Source organism: Stegostoma tigrinum, chromosome 13 (genome assembly GCF_030684315.1).
Source record: "Stegostoma tigrinum isolate sSteTig4 chromosome 13, sSteTig4.hap1, whole genome shotgun sequence".
NCBI lineage: Eukaryota > Metazoa > Chordata > Chondrichthyes > Orectolobiformes > Stegostomatidae > Stegostoma > Stegostoma tigrinum.
The window spans coordinates 45,888,192-45,905,928 of record NC_081366.1 but is presented as its reverse complement, the minus strand read 5'-3'; the positions used below and the strand labels follow the sequence as shown (position 1 = coordinate 45,905,928).

Below are 17,737 nucleotides of genomic sequence, written 5' to 3'. Positions count from 1 at the left end.
TCCTCATCAACTGTCAGATAATTAAATCTACCTACATAATTTAGCTCTGTTAATATCTGTCCATAATGTACTTCGAGTTTCTTTTCTACTCTTTTGCAGTCCAGACTCCTGGCCTTTCCTTAGCTCAATTTAAAAAGGTTTCTTCTACAACCACTTCTTAATTTAATTTTATGCATAAATGAAAACTGTCTCCATTTTTCATATTTTTTGTATCCTTTCTGAAACTTTTATATCAGAAATATTTTTGTTGCCAACCCATGCCCATCAGCCAATCAATTACTTCATGCTGCAAACCAAATTTCCAGATTATCCCCTTGCTCTTTTAAAGGCATTATTCTTACTCAAGTGCAACTCCAAAGTTAGCAGTATGTCATCTAAATGAATATTTGTCCTGTGTGAGCCAAGACGGAGACGGCTTAGTGATTAGCATTGCTGCTTCTCAGAGCCAGGGACCCAGATTCAATTCCAGCCTCGTGTGACTGTACGGAGTTTGCACATTCTCCCCGTGTCTGTGTGAGTTTCCTCCCACAGTCCAAACATGTGCAGGGTAGGTGGACTGGCCACGGGAAATGCAGGGTTACGGTGATAGGGCAGAGGTTGAGTCTAGGTGGGAGATTATTTGGAGAGTCAGCGTGGACTTGTTGGGCTGAATGGCCTGTTCCCACACTATAGGGATTCTACAGCTTCTATTCTACGTGTATAAGAGTATCAACAGGCAACATCTCTGTGAAACAACACAAACAAGCTCCAACTTGTTCTCTACATATCCACACAATCACACTTTCCAGTTTTGAATCAGTAAACCAGTGAGATATGTTCGCTTGGTCCTTCTGAAATAGTAAAGTAAATGACGCAAGTGTTTGAAAGAGCAGAAACTTGGAGTTTGGCCAAGGATCTCAGTAGCTGAAAAGGCACAGGTAGTTAATTTGTACAGGAATTTACAAAGGAGATTGAGAATTTTTAAGTAGAAAATTATTTACACCATGACCACAACTCAAATACTGTCAATTTCGCTAGCTATTCCTTTGCAGTTTCAATCATCATAATGTTCTAATCTCTTTAGTAATGGAGTTATCCTTCAGGAACCACAAAAACACAAGCCAGAAGTTTTGAAACTCACTTGAAAGGATGGCTTATGCTTACTGAGTTTACTGCTCTTCTCGAACTGAGTATCCACATTGCTCAGAATGGAGACCTCTACTCCCAAACTTCATACGTGACAATGTGATGTCAGAACCCAACAAAGAATCCATTTCACGTGTGCAATGACTATATTGCTGCTGTCCTGCACTGCACTGCCCAGGTTACCACAGTTTGACAACTGGCTACCTTATTCAGCAATCTTTACTTTTACAATCCTCTACTTTTCAGGTGTTGTATCGTAATAAGAAATTGTGTAAAAATCTGGAATGATTTGAAACCAAGTTAAAGCTGGAAATTTAAAATGACTCCAAGTCTGTAATACTTCAGATGTTATTTCAGCAAAATTCAGAGACAAGAGAAATGAGAAACAAATACCTCATAATTTTCCACTTCTACATCCTCCACCTCTAGTTCCACACTAATGGCTGGTCCCACTGCAGGAGGCACTGGAAGCATTGATCTGGATTGCAGGAAACAAAAGTAATTTGAAGAACAATTACAACAAACTCTTCATTTCTTACTTGAGAAAGTATCAGGTGGGTTCCTCTTGCAAAAGGAAAATATTTTGCATATCATTTAAAGTGCTCAAAGCAAAGGCTGTAAATGCTCCTCCCTCAGACTCAGAGGAACCTGAATCGCTGCTTTAAAAGGTAGGTGAAAAATTACAGATTTTTCATAATTCTTTACTTTTTACTGAAAACCTCAGTTTGAGATCATAATTAGGTCTCTCCATAACTTCTTTTACTCAGTGAAAAAAATTCTTCACTGCTCATTCTTGGTCTCATTTCAAACTCTTCTCTTGCCTTTAATATATGTTTCTTTTGATGGTATATGTGAAACTGCAAGCAGTGCTAAATCTCTGACTTACTGCAATGTTTTACACAGATTGGTATAATGTCCCTGTTCTGGCGTTCAATGCTCCCAACTATAATCCAACTGTTCTTTTTACCGTCTTTTCTAATTGACACAGTCACTTTGTAAAATTGTAGTATTTCCATCCATAAATTTATCTTGTTTCCAGTTAGTGCATGCATTGTGCTTTTAATCTCTATTAAACCATTAACTGTATTGAACAACTTCTACTAACCATCTGATCACACTGCACATTTCTTCTCAATCCCATTTACAGTTAATTATGCTGTTTAATTTGGTACCTTTGTAAACTTTTTTTAAAGCATCTTATGCCAATGTCCATAAGATGCAAATAAAATTAGAAAAATAAAAGAAAAAAACTAGTGGATTCTAAGATACAGCCTGAACATATTTTGCCACTCAAAAAAAGTCAATGTTCTTACATTAAATGCTGTGTCTAAGCAACGTGAAGTCAGCCCAAACAAAGCATGTGCTAACTGCCTGGTTTTATTTAGAAGAAAGTCAAGGTTTGTTTGTGATTGCGACAGACGCTGCCCTGCATTAATTTTTTAAAAAATGGGGAAAAGGCTATATTTTTTAAACATTTTAAAATGCTAAAGTATTAATATAAAAAATAAAATGAACAAATACTTATCAAATAGGCAGCATCATTAGCAGAACTGACCTTTAAAACAAACTGGGCTGCTGAGCAATTAAGCTAACGAGACATATGGATTATGGATGATTTGGGCAGCTCAAAGCTAGATCCCAGCAATGATTTCTTAAAATCATTCACTTGGAATGCAAACTGGGCAAGGATTCTGGAACTATAAACCTGGTGAACAGTCATAGATTTAAAAGATCCACTTCCACGCCCCTGAAGATAATTGAAAGAGGACTTTTTAAAAGTCATAAAGCAATACACCTTTAGACTGTGAAGTGCATTCTAGCTTCAAACCAGCTCCTAGTCAGAAAAGGAGAATTTTGGAGAACTAAACCAAAATTTAAAACAGAGCTAGATGGCAAGGAACAAAGCAAAAGAAAAACAGGAGAGGTGAAGGGATGAAGACTGAAAAAAAAATTATTCAAAGATGGAGGGCGAAGGGGACAATGGTAAGAGAGGAAATATGATCAACAATTAATAACCAAATTGTGGAGAAACAGGCTAACGATCACAGAAAAACTGCAAACCAGCAGGATCAAAACACAAATGAAACACACGGGAAGAAAACTAAAAACGGCACTAGACGCAGTTCAATGTAGTATGCTATGAACACAGTTGGAAGAAAGCACCAATTATTAAAAAGGCAGACCATAAGGCTTGCAACTAAAAAAAAAGACACCAATCTGATAGCTTGCTGTGTAAAAAGCATTACCCAATTCAGCACACCACAGTATAAACCAGAAGGTCCTAATCTTGAGAATCAGCCCCCGGACTGACTTAGCCATGACAGCAATGTTAAGTTCAGAAGAATCAATCTGGGTATTTGCTCCAACTCACTATTCAGCAATCACAGTCAGAAAGTGCACATCTGTGAATTACGCTGGGCTGTGATATCCCAATAGTTAAATTGTGAACCAACACGAGTTAAGAATTAAGGCCCAGACAGGATACCAGAGGGCTGCTAGGCCCTGTAGACCGTAGTCTAGCAAGGATCCACAAGAGAAAACAAGGAGACAGGAGTTAACAGAAACAAAAAAGGCAGAAATGCTTCAAATAACAAACATTAAACAAAACCCATCCTACAACTTAAGGCTTACATATGTACTTGCAAAAAAGTGAATAATGATGATTATTTTGATTGACTCAGCTTGAACAAGAGAAATAGCGAGCTCAGTTGCATATGGCTATTGCAGCATCATCATGGGCAAAAATTTAACCACATTCATTGATTATACTTTCAGAGAACTGATAATGCACAACAGTCACAGGATGGACAAACCTGCCTGTACATAAATAATTTAATGAACCAGGCCCCCATGGGGAGACTTTCAACTTACTTTGAAGTACAGAATTGATGTTTCAAATCAGTACAGCATTCCAGAAATCACCCAATTTTGATATCAATTTCTGAGCAGCAAGTTGAGAATCTACCCCTAACGTTTTGACATGTTCACCAATAAACTGCATAGAAAAACTCAGCAGCGTAACCTCACAGCTACAATTTTGGTTCAATTTCTCTGGCAGAGAATCTAGTTGGATAGAATGTTTACATCTGGTGCTGAGATTAAGTGCTACAGCAACCTTTCACTTTAGAACATAGAACAATACACCACAGTACAGGCCCTTTGGCCCACGCTGATGTGCCAAACTTTTACCCTAATCCTAAGGTCTATCCAACCTCCACCCCTACAGTATACTATCATCCATTTGCCTAATAGCCGCTTAAATGCCCCTAATGAGGCCGACCCCACTACCCTCTCCAGCAACGCATTCCATGCCCTGACGACTCCCTGAGTAAAGAACCTACATCTGATGTCGCCCCTTTATCGACCTCCTTTCACTTTAAAATCACGTCAGCTTGTAAAAGCTACCTCCACTCTAGGAAAAAGTCTCTGGTTGTCTACTCTACTTCTACCTCTGATCATTCTGTACACCTCTAACAAGTCCCCTCTCATCCTTTGCTGTTCTAAACAGAAAAACCCTAGCTCTCTCAACCTTTCCTCGTTAGACCTTCCCTCCATTCCCGGCAACATCCTGGTAAATCTCCTTTGCACCTTTTCTCATGCTTCCACATCTTTCCTGTAAATGAGGAGATGTGTAGAACTGGACACAATACTCCAGATGTGGCCAAACCAGGCTTTTGTATAGCTGGAGCATAACTTCATGGCTCTTGCACTCAATCCCTCTTTTAATAAAAGCTAACACACCATACCCTTTCTTGACAACTCTATCCACCTGGGTGGCAGCTTTCAGGAAATTGCGAACATAAACACCGAGATTTCTCTGCTCCTCCACACTGCCAAGAATCTTTCTGTTAACCCTGCATTCTGCTTTCAAGTTTGTCCTTCCAAAATGAATCACCTCACACTTTTCAGGGTTAAACTCCATCTGCCACTTCTCAGTCCAGTTCTGCATCCTCTCAATGTCCCTTTGTAGCCTAGAACAGCCCTCCGCACTGTCCACAACGTAAGCGACCTTCACATCATCCGTGAACTTGCTAATCCCCACTTCCGCTCCTTCATCCAAATCATTTACAAAAATCACAAATGGAAGAGGACCCAGAACAGATCCTTGTGGTACACCACTCGTAACTGAGCACCATGCTGAATATTTTCCTTCCACTACCACCCCTTTGTCTTTAAGGGTCAGCCAATTCTGAATCCAATCTGCCACATTTCCCCCTATCCCAGGCCTCCTTCCCTTCTGCATGAGCCTACCATGGGGAACCTTACCAAACGTCTTAATTAAATGCATGTATACCACATCCACTGCTCGGTCACTTCTTCAAAGAATTCAGTAAGGTTTAGGCATGATCTACCCCTCACAAATCAAAGTGTGCCTTTCCAAGTGATCATAAATTCTATCTTTCAGAGCCCTTTCCAATAATTTGGCCACCACAGCAATAAGACTAACTGGCCTGTAATTTCCGGGGTTATCCCTGTTTCCTTTTTTGAACAATGGAATGACGTTTGCCTCTTTCCAATCTTCCGGCACTATACCAGTGAGGGCAAAAAGATCATCGCCGAAGGCCCTGCGATCTCGTCACTTGCTTCCCGTAGAATCCTTGGATAAATCCCAGGAGGCCAGGGTGACTTATTTATCTTCAACTTCCTCAGAATTCCTAGCACATCTTTACTAACATCAACTTCCTCTAGCCCACCTGCCTGTTTCACAACATCCTCCACTACAACTAGGTTGCACTCAGTTGTGAATATTGAAGAAAGTATTCATTAAAGGACCTCTCCTATGTCTTTAGGCTGTGTACACAAATTCCCTTTACAATCCTTTATTGGCCCTACCCTTTCTCTGGTCATTCCCTCGTTCTGAACATTGGTGTAAAAAGCCTTGGAGTTTTCGTTGCTCCTGTCTGCCAAGGTTTTCTCATACCCCCTTGTACCTCTGCTAAGCCCGTTCTTCAGCTCCTTTCTGGCTAACTTGCATCCTTCTAGAGCCATTTCCACTCCTCTTTTTCCTAAACCTTACATAAGCCTCCTTTTTCCTCCTAACCAGTCATTCGACATCTCTTGAGAACCAAGGCTCCCTCACTCAACTGCATCTTCTCTGCCTGCTAGGGACAAACATATCGAGCACATGCAGTATGCATTCCTTGGACAATCTCCACATTTATGTGGTGCTCTTCCCTGACAGTATCTTTTCCCAATTTATGTTACCCAGTTCTTGCCTAACTGAATTGTAATTACCCATGCTCAATTATAAACTTTACCCTGCCGTATGACCCTAATCATGAAAGAAACAGTTATGATCACTACCGCCAAAATGGTCTCCTACCAACAGGTCTAACACTTGGCCCGGTTCGTTGCAAGGCACCAAATCCAAATTGGTCCATCTACATACTGTGTCAGGAATCCTTCCTGAACAGACTGGACAAAACCTGCTCCATCTAAACAATTACGGCTAAAATGTTTCCAATCAATATTGGCAAAGTTGAAGTCATCCATGACTACAACCCCGTGACTTCTGCACTTTTCCAGTACCTGATTCCCAATCTGCTCCTCTACTTCTCCGCAACTATTAGGGGGTCTGTTAAAAACCTCCAAAGTGACTGCTCCTTTATTGTTCCCGACCTCAACCCAAACTGATTCTATAGACATATCACTAAGATGTGGTGATCTATGACCACTGCCCAGTAAGTACAAAAGGCGGCACTATGTGCAAAACACAAAGCTAGTAACTCTTCAACACATTCCAAAAAGATTAATCATCAGATACAACTTCTGTTGAAAAAGGCAACTTGCCATTCAGCTTTCTTGCATTTCTGAAATAGGCTGCTTTGAGTGATTTTATGCTCTACACATGAAATTATCATGGGCTTAACTGTTCTATAATTGAAGGTTAACATGTGAGAAATTAAGGCAAATGTTGTTTTGTTAACGTCTGATTTCTCTCCACTGCTCTCAGATGCTGCCAGATCTGCTGAGCTTTTCCAACAACTTCTGTTTTTGTTACGTTAACTTTTATTGTAAAGGGGTTTAAATGTAAGAGCAAAGTAGTATTTCTGCAACTGTAGAGGGATACTGAAGGGTTCTTTTGGCATAGTGATAATGGCCCTACTTCTGAGTTCAAGTCCCACCTGCCCAGAGGCATGTCAAAGCAGGTTTGCTTGATTTAAAACAACTGTGGAGCTTTTGGGGGCACACGGGAATTCTGTTCATATTTTTGGTTTCCATGCCTAAAGCAGGATATGGTCCTTACAAAAAGTGCAAAAGGTTCACTAAGTGATACCTGGGGTGGGAAGGCACTCCTACAAGAGGAGTAGAAGTAAAATGGGCCTCTGTTCTTCTGAATTAAGAGGAGCAGAAACCTCTTCCCGCAGACGGTTCTGTGGATGCTTTGTCAACGAGTATATTCAAGGCTCAACTGATTTTTGGGTATTAAGGCAGTCAAATTTTACAAGAACAGTCAGCAAAGTGGGAGCTGAAGATCAGCTACATCTTGTCAAATGTTGGAAGAAGCTTGTCGAGCGGCTCCAACTCCACAGCTTACGAAACAGAAAGTTAACAAAAATGTTACTGTCTCAAAGAGAAAAGTGTGTTGTAGTAACACAGATCACTGCAGTAATGATGTTGGTTTCATAAAATGTCTAAGCAGATTGATCTGTTTATAATTATTGGAGCTCTAATGTATGAAAGCCTCTTTAGAGATTGGTTCAGCTACAGCACACCAGTTCAAATAAAATGCAAGTTGATACAAATCAGATCTGAGCAACCACTTTTACATAGTTTAGGTTGGGTCTATATTTGTACAGAGACTTGGCTGTATCTGAGAACATTAAGCAACAGATCAATATAAAACTAAAGGGGATCTGTCAGATGCTACCCACTCTGCTTAGTTCATAACTGAACATTGGGTTGTGAACGCCTGTTTGTGTCTGCAGTAAAAGATAAATTACTTACAAGAAATATGGCAGGAAACTAGGGTAATAGGGTGGAGGTGGTGGCAAAGGCTGTTGTAAGCGATATCGTTGTCCAGTCATTCTCCGTGGCATAACATGTGGGTATGGCTGTCAAAATAGAGTGGGGGGAAAAAAATTATATTTCAGTTCAAAACGTGAAAGTTGCTTCCTGTAACACATGCCTCCTAAACCATTACTAAACAATTCTTTGTACCATGGTCTGAAATAATACAGTAGCAGAATACTTTAGATCCACTCTGTGCACAAGTGGAAGCTGTGGTTATGAAGAGAAAAAGCACCATGCATGAAACAGACGATAGTTAACTAATCAAAGTAATTAAGTTCAAAGCCAATGGGATCTATAATTGCACACACTGGGTTAAGACTCACAGCTAAAACTAAGTGCCAACAACCTGAGAGTTTAGGTATAAACTAGAAGTTGACTACCTCACCGTCACAACTCTTCCTCTCATACAATATAAACAAATACTGTATTTCTTACCAATACAGTCAAGCAGGAAGTTGGTGCTGCAAAATGTTATTGTGTACGCACTGTTCTTGTTTTTTCCTCGATTCTCCTCATGGACTGGCTGCTAAGGAGTAAGTGGTGGTGGGGGGATTTCTTTCTGAGCGCTCCTCTGGATGAACAGTTTTGCAATTTGCTGAAGGAGCACCAGGCTGCAACACAGTGAACTTCAGGCATGAAGCCATGGTTCAAGTCCTGAGGTGTAACTGGCTGTGGTGTGACAAGTATGCTGCAAGTGCGCCCTCTGCAGGTGTAGTGACAGCAAACACAACCACAAACAAAACGCTGTAAATTTAATCATGCAAGTTGCCACAAGGTGATGCTATGAGCTAAAGCACATCCCTACCTACTTCCCCTTTTTAAAAGTCCGGTATTGTTTCAAAAGTAGATCAGATTCACCCTGAACTCTGACCCCCAACTGCATTATCAAATGTTCGAAGAATAAGTTCTGAATTAGTATCCAATGTGACCCTCCCCAGGAACCAAGTTTCACGATTGCATCAACGTGATAGACACCTGCCACCACATACTGGTGAACCTGCTGCCCGATTTCCAATGTATTCCGCTGTCTAGCATTTTCTGCATTCACATACAATAACACTTGCCATGGTAGAACATGTCCAGGCACAAATGAAGGGGATACCGTGTCTCTATACAGCAAAGACGGAGCGAGTGCACAAGCGAGAGCAAGAGCAACACAGAGCGAGAGCAAGAGAGACAGAGCGAGAAAGAAAGAGAAACAGAAAAAAAAGAGAGAAAGAGAGCGAGCACAGGGTGGGGTGGGAAGGGAAGAGGAGAGAGGGAGGGAGGGAGAAAGATGGAGTATGTGTGGAATAGAGATTCTGTGCGCTAGAGATGCAGATTTGAGAATACAAGACAGAATACGTTTTATTTAGCTACCCCTCTGCATAAATATGGGCAGAATTTGGCCAAGTGCTAGCTCAGATTCAGGCATCTTCTGAGGATAAATCAGGCAAAAAAAAAGCTCCCCATGTTTCTCAGTGTGTCAAATACACACACTATCTGCAGTTCGCTCACGCTTTCTGCTTTGCTGCAGTAACTGAGGTACAACAAAAGGTTCTAACCCAGTGAATTCACTTGAACATATACAGTTACCCATTGACATCAGGATCTTGCTGCAATCAGGGTGAATAAAGCAAACCATTGACTTTATTTGCTGTTACTATGCATTCAGCTACAGCTTTTTGTTTAAATCATTCTACTTAGTTCTTTGGACAAGAGTTATCTGCAATGGAAATAGTAGGAACTGCCGATACTGGAGAATCTGAGACAACAAGGTGCAGAACTGGATGAATACAGCAGGCCAGGCAGCATCAGAGGCGCAGGAAAGTTGACGTTTCAGGTCGAGACCCTTCCTCAGAAATTCCCGAAGAGGAGCCTCGGCCCAAAACGTCAGCTTTCCGACTCCTCTGATGCTGCCTGGCCTGCGATGTTCATCCAGCTCGAACTATCTGCAATATTCTCATTTCCTTAAAATCAAGCGGCATGATTTTGCTCCATACTGCAAAATAACTTGGAGTATGTCATAAAAGAAACATAGAAAGCACTAGTATACTTTCACCTTAAACACTCAACACTCTGAAAAAATTACTTCAGTGACAAAACCCATCAATTATATTTGAAGCAGACATGGACCATGTTGAATTCACAATTTTGCAGCAGCAACTAAATATTATTAGTATTATTATTCTTTTCATATCAATGTTCAATCTACCCTCACTTAATTATTTCTGTGGTTTCTAAGATATTTCTTATTCCCCATTCAAATGCTCATTTATTGAGCCACTTTTGGTTGCCATAGCATCTTTGTTGTATAAAGCAGACAAATTATGTAATCATGAATTCTTCATTCCTGTATGAAGCACCTCTTGAATGATATCAGCTTTGTTATTTGAGATACAGGCTGTACATGTACACGCAAGATATACTTAATGTGATGTATCCACAGAGACACAATATGCCAACACACAATGCATATACCAATCACTGGCTTTAAAAAACCTTTGATCAAGATCTGTAGCCAATCCAGAAATCAGTCATTAGGGACTTATTTTCAATATCAAGTGAAATGCTGCTGCTCTTTATTGTGGTGATCATGGTTACAGCTGCAACAGGATGATGCACAACTCAGAACCAAGGCATCAGTTCTAACTACATCCCAACTTTCTCTTATGGAGTCACAGTACAGAAACAGACCCGTTAGTCCAACTTATCTATGCCAACCAAGTTTCCCTAAAGTAAATTAGTCCCACTTGCCTGGCATTTGGCCCATATCCCTCTAAAACCTTTCCTATTCATACACCTATCCAAATGTGTTTTAAATTTTGCAACTGTATCTGTGTCTACCATTTCTCTAGCAGTTTATTCCACATACTAACCACTCTGGGTGAAAGAAGTTATCGCTCAGGTCCCTTTGAAATCTTTCTCCTCTCACCTTAAAAATATGCCTTCTTTTTTTGAACTCTTCCATTGTGGGGAAACGATCTTTGCTATTCACTTCATTTGTGTCACCCATGATTTTATAAAACTACGTAATGTCATCCCTCAGCCTATGCTCCAGTTAAAAGTGTCCCAGCCTATCCTTGTACCTCAAACCCTCTGGTCCCAGGAACATCCTGATAAATATTTTCAGAACCCTCTCCAGTTTAATAGTATCCTTCCTATAGCACAACGACCATAACTGTACACAGTACTCTAAGTGGCCTCACCAACATACAATACAACCTCAACACAATGTCCCAACTCCTACACTCAAAAGTCTGAGCAATGAAGGCAAGTGTGCTAAATGTCATCTTAACCAGTCTGTCTACCTGTGATGCACCTTTCAAAAGAACTATGGTCTTGAAACTTTAGGTCTCCCTGTTCAACACCACCGCTCAGAGCTCTACCATTAACTGTAGAAGTTCTCTTCACAGTGACTTTTTAAAATCACCTTTAGACTCAATGTCACTATCAATCAAGCTATCACAAGGAACCTTTTACAAAATTCAATACACTCCAATTTTACAAGGTCAGCTGGAGAGAATACTTACCACTCCAAAGGGCAATTCCTGGTGTAAGGGGTCATGAGGAAGATACTGCAGAGGGACTGAAGTTGGCATGGCAGGGGGATGATGTGAAGGCGGGTATGTAAAACCACCAACTGGGTGCTGGTCCCCCCTCATTTCTACTTCATTCTCTATCCTCTGCAGGGGCTATTGAAAAGAAAGAAGTAGAACAGATTCAAATCAGTATTTATTACTGAAACCTGGCTCCAAAGCTGTATTTCAAAATAATTAACTGGAAGGGCGACCATCCTGGCCAGTGTAATACAGACTCCAATCGTGATACTTTATGTCCAGAAGAGTACTCCTGTTCACTGGGAGCAGAGTGATGACCTATCCTACATCCTCCTCCATGACTGCTTATCCTGAAGGGCAACTGAGAGTCAGGCTAACAGGCTACGTAAAATGGGATTTGATTGTGGAGCCAACAAATCTACTACATAACAAAGGTGTGTAAGAAATGGATTGTCTCATGTGTTGGAAGCCACAAATGATGATTACTAAAGCAAAAATAACTCCCTCAGCATTGCATTACTAGGTTGTTCAGCATGTCAAGAGTGGTTAAAAGAAAACCGCCATTTAAAAGCAGCAACAAGTATCTATTTATTTGGAACATTCAGCTTAGTTAAGATGCCCTTAGGAGTTTCAGCAGACAATTTTCAAATAAAATGGGACACAGAGCCACAATGACGTAAAGGACTAAAGGTGTGGTCACAGAGGAAGGTTTTTAGGTCTTACAGTAGGACCACAAGATGCCAGAACTGGAGCAGGCTATTCAACCACAGCTGTTGCACTATTCAATGAGATCATGGATGATCTGATGATCCTCAACTCCTCTTTCCTGTCTCGTCTCCACAATGCCCTTGCTTATTAAAAATCTCTCTCCAACTTGAACGTAGTTAAAATGACCCAGCCTCTCCAGCACTCTTCAGTAACAGAAGTCCAGAACTTCCCTGAGAACAAATTCCTCCACATCTCTAAAGGGGCAACTCCTTACTCTAGGTTATGCCCTCTGGTCCTGGACACACTCACAAAAGCAACCTCTTCACATCTATCCTGTCAAGCTAACAATTACGTATGTTTCTGTAAATGTCTTCACTTGTTCTTATAAACACCAGGGAGCACAGCTCAACCTCTCCTTACAAGTGAACCCTCTGTAGCCACAATAAGCCCAGTTAACGTTCTGTGGTCTGTTTCCAATGCTGGTACACCTTTCCTTAAGTAAAGGGGCTGGAACTGCTTACGGTATTTTAAATACTTTTTCTAGCACAGTGTATTGTTTTAGTGAGATTTCCCTACTTTTACACTTCATTCCCTTTCAAGTGAAAAGGGTCAACATCCCATTGGCCTTCCCTGTTACCTAACGAATTTGGACATTAGCTTTTTGAGATTCATGCATGAGGACCCCCAAATCTCTCCACACTGCAACATTCTGATTTCTCTCTTCACTTGAATAACATTCAGCTCTTCTATTCTTCCTGCCAAAGTACATAATCTCACATTTTCCCACATTATATCCCAACTGCCAAGATGTTGCTCATTCACTTAACTTGTCTATATCCCTTCACAGATGCTGTGTCAACCTCATTACTTGTCTTCCTATATTTTTGTGTGCCATCCACAAAACTGGTAATAGCACAAACACTTTCCTCATCCAAGTCTTTTTATATACATATTAAATAACTGTGGCTGCAGCACCCATACAATGCAGCATTTCACTGGTTACAGACTGCCATCCTGAAAATGCCCTGTGTCCCAAAACTCTCTTCCATTACAAAAACAGAAAAGCTCAGCAGGTCAGGGAGCATCTGCAAAGAAAAATCAGAGTTAACGTTTTGGATCTTGTGACCCTTCCTCAGAAGTATCTTCTATTAGTTAGCTAATCCTCCATTGATAGTAATATATAACCTCCAAAGCCATGGGCTCATATTAAGTAGCCATATCTGCAGTACTTTATAATCATACATTTCTAAAGCACTGACAAAGGCCGTTCAGCCCATTAAGTCTGCACTGGTCAAAAACAACAACTTACCTATTCAAATCTCATTTTCCTGCACATGACCTTGCGTATCTTGGCATTGCAAAACCACATCTAAATACTTCTGAAATGTTATGAGGGTTTCTGCCTCTACCACCCTTTAAGTCAGTGAGTTCCAGATTCCCAACATCTTCGGAGTTAAACAGAAAAAAATCTTTTCCTTGGATCCTCACTAAAGCTCCTACCCTTACCGTAAAAGTACGCCTCCAAAAAGGGAAAAATTCCTTCCCGTTTATGCGCCTCATAATTTTACACAACTCAATTTTCCCTCAACCAGTCTTGTCTACATCAAGGAAAAGAACTCTAGTCGAGCCAATCTCTTCAATAATTAAAACTCTACACCATACAAAATCTCATGAACATTTTACACATTTTCAGTATAACCTCCCTGCTCTTAAATTCTGTGCCTCAACTAACAAAGGCAAGTATCCCATATGTCTTCTTAACCACTTTATCTGCCTGTCCTGCTACCTTAAGGGTAGAGTGGACATGCACACCAAAGCCTCTTCGCTCCTTGATGCTTTCAAGGGTCCTACCGTTCATCATGTATTCCCTTATTTAGTTTGTTCCGCCCAACTGCATCACCTCACATTTAACTGGACTGAATTGTATTTGCCACTGATCAGCCTATCTATACCCTCATGTACCCTAAGGCCATCTTTGTCACTCCTTACCACCCTACCAATTTTCATATATTGCGTGAAATTACTGATCAATCTTGCGACATTTGTTTCGATCACTTACATATACGACAAACAGCAAGAGCCACAACAGTGATTCCTGAAGAACCCCACTGGATATAGGCTTCCAGTCAAAACAAAATCCCTCAACCACTACCTGCTACTCAGCCAATTCTGGGCACAATTAGCTAAATTTCCTTGAATCCCATGGGTGGTGGGATGACACCCATTACCTCTGGGTGGTGGTAAACTTTGAATCTGCTTTTCAAAACCACATTGTTTGTTGTAATAACTTGTCCTCACTCTTTAAACAAAATGGGCTCTATGAGAGGTAGAAATTGTCTGCTAGCTCAACCAAATAATCTCACACATGTAGACTACCAGTTATTGTTAGATTGGCTGACGCAAGAGCAACAGTAGGCTCAATTTCCAGTGGGGAAGAGGAGGAACAAAAGTTTTGTTCAGTGTTTGGTTTCCCACCCCATGGAAGGGGGCTAATTAGACTAATTCAGCTGCAATCAAGTCTAGCAATCAAACCCCGGCTTCACTGGTTTTTGTGGTTTGTAAGAACATAAGAAATAAGAGCAGGAATAGACAATTTGGCTCTTTGAGGCTGCTCTACAACGGCTGACCTTCAATCTTCACTTCATCACACCGTCCCCATATTCCTGGATTCTGTTTTGTGAATCATGTACAGAATGACCCAAGGGAGTTTAGAGAAATAATTTTATGTGGTAAACTATTTTGTTCTAAAGTACAAAATATACAAAGGTCAAAAATCTGATTTGAATGGAATACAAGAGCAGGTAATGCTGCTAGAAGATACCCTATTTGATTAAGCCAGTACAGATACGATGGGAGAATGACCTCATTCTATCCAGTCACAATCCGTAATTCTGTGAACTCCCACAGACTTCAATGATACCAGTGGATGGATGGATGCCTGGCTGCAGGTGTGATGTTTTGGCATCCCCACCCCACTGAAATGCATAAGATCATAACAAGAGGAAAAAGATGGGAACCATTAATAATTCCTTTCAGAGCATTACCTGGGCTATAAACAGTGGCTGTACTGAAAAAGTAAGTTTTAAATTGGCACCTGTAAATATTTCACTTACCAGTCGTGGGTGCTGTGGCTGGATTGGAACAAACTGGCCCAAGGGAGGAAGGTGGGGATGCTGGTGGGGTGGCAGATGGGGAGGATGCAGTATAAAATGTTCACTGGAGATAAGTGGAGGGAAGGCTTGGTAAGAGACTGGCAGATGCTGCATTGTGCACGCATGAATCAGCTGGAAGAAAAAAAAACATATACAACATGAAAAGGATAATCCCTGGAATGGCTCTAGCTGGACAGCAGTAACTAAGGTATTCATACTGTTAAATTCCCAGGAATTCTGAAAACGTGTACAATATGGTTATCTAAAGACCTAGGATGCAACCCACCACATATTCTGATCAGCTCAGTTCTACATCATTTCAGAGAATGTATGGCATGAAACAGATCACATACAACCGTTAGCAAACAGGAAAAACTAAGTTATATACGGTAAGCACTGATATATGCATTTAGTGGGGAAAAAATGCTTTCATTGCTATTCAATTGAAAAACAGCTGCTTGGTCATTTCAAATATGTCTCCTCCCTTCCTCTTGTTGCTGCACTGGAGTTCATCAGGTGCCAGTCATGCTGCAGAAATCTATCCAGTGAACAGAGCTCATCAGTGAGCCTTGGTAGTGAGAAAACATGCAGGGAGCATCACAGTCAAGTCTAATCCTGTCCTCATTCCATATTCAGATGGGCACAAGTTTAGCAGAATTGCTGGATGATCTAGAGCGGGAAGGCTGAATAACCGATCTGCCCGAAAACAGTAAACAGAAGATCAAATCTAGAATCCTCCTGGGTCTCTGAGGTTTACTTGCTCATTGACCAAATTCAACCCTTTGGAATTATTTAGTCTTTTCACACTCATTGACATACAGGCACAGTTGAAAAGAATCCTATTCAGGCTAATACTTCAGTAAAATAATATGAATGTTGGAAATCTGAAATAAAAGCTGGAAATGTTGGACATCCATTATAATGCAGCTTCAGGAGAAGCAGAATTAACTCAGGTAGCAAATTTCTGATTTCAGTATTTAACTGCAAACCTCTGGGTGGAAAGGTGCTAATCGTTTTATGCTTAAGATGCAGTTGTTGCTGTTAGTGTCACCTTTAGTTCTGGAGCAAAATCTGACCCACACGGTTGTTTTGTGTGTCTAACATCAGCAGTAGAAGTTGGGTCCTATGTTCCTTTAAATGGGAGCAAAATCAACAATGCCCCCACTCAGGCATCACTTTGCCAAGGTCAGAATCTAACAATGTTTAGAAGTTGAAGAATTCGTCCTCACAACCAAGCAATGTTTACTTAGTAATGTAGCCAGAGAGGAAATACTTAAGACAAAAAAAACACCTGCATTCTGCACAAGTAAAAAAAGGTCAAGTATAAAGAAGAGAAAACTAAAAATGTTCATGTTCCTGTCACGTGAGCACCTTGTTCTTCCTTTAGCAGCAACAGCAGTCTGACTGACTAATTAAATTATTTTACAGTGTAAAAGAAAAATCTAGAATTAATTTAGTTAACCAAGTCAACAGCACTTAATTTCATGTTGAGGAGATATTATATAACATACAATCACCACATTTAAATATTTTAATTATGCAGTCATGAAGTTGCAAGCTAAAATATGGACTGTACAGAGCCTGCTTGCTCGTGGTCACTCAGATTCACATGTAGCTTCTGAAAGTGTTAACACTGAGCACTGCCTTAAGCACTACCTGCTACGATTAGAGCAGATGGACTTGTGTGCTGAACAGCCTGTGATCTCGAAGGAGTGAGACCTAACACCAAGGTCCTTCTCTCAATCTCTGAAACACTGCCTATCAATGTAATCTGTAACTTGTTATCATGGAATAAACTACTAATAAGAGTAACCTTGCACAGAACTCAAATTCATTGTAAGAACCTTCTACAGGTAGGAGAACAGGGAAAATAATAGTAAAGACAAACGTAGGTCCTTTAGATTCAGAAACAGGAGAAGTTTACTGCAGTATGAAGAGATGGCAATATGTACTTTTGTTCTGCCTTCAAGGACAAATAACATACCCAAAATCTTAGGAAATATAATCTAGTGAGTGAGTGAGAGAAACGCAAGGAAATCAGTAGTAGTAGGGAAATGGAGACAGCAAGGACTGCAGCTTCTGGAAGCTAGAGTCTATAAATGTGGAGCTGGAAAAGTACAGCGGGTCAGGCAGCATTCAAGAAGCAGGAATGTCAGTGTTTTGGGTCAAACCCCTTCGGGGCGGGGTGGGGGGGGGAGC

General features: G+C 40.7%; 1 protein-coding gene across 6 annotated transcripts in view; it reads right to left on the bottom strand.

Moving 5' to 3' along the window:
- The window catches only part of rnf44 (ring finger protein 44), a 137,194-nt gene that overhangs the window by 8,251 nt on the left and 111,206 nt on the right, over positions 1 to 17,737 (bottom strand). For all 6 annotated transcript variants that reach the window (XM_048543398.2, XM_048543399.2, XM_048543400.2 and 3 more), the window contains 4 exons: positions 15,500 to 15,670; positions 11,652 to 11,813; positions 8,074 to 8,180; positions 1,519 to 1,603 (listed from right to left, as the gene is read on the bottom strand). In XM_048543398.2, the coding sequence (XP_048399355.1) occupies positions 1,519 to 1,603; positions 8,074 to 8,180; positions 11,652 to 11,813; positions 15,500 to 15,670 (525 nt within the window). The remainder of the gene's footprint in view (positions 1 to 1,518; positions 1,604 to 8,073; positions 8,181 to 11,651; positions 11,814 to 15,499; positions 15,671 to 17,737) is intronic.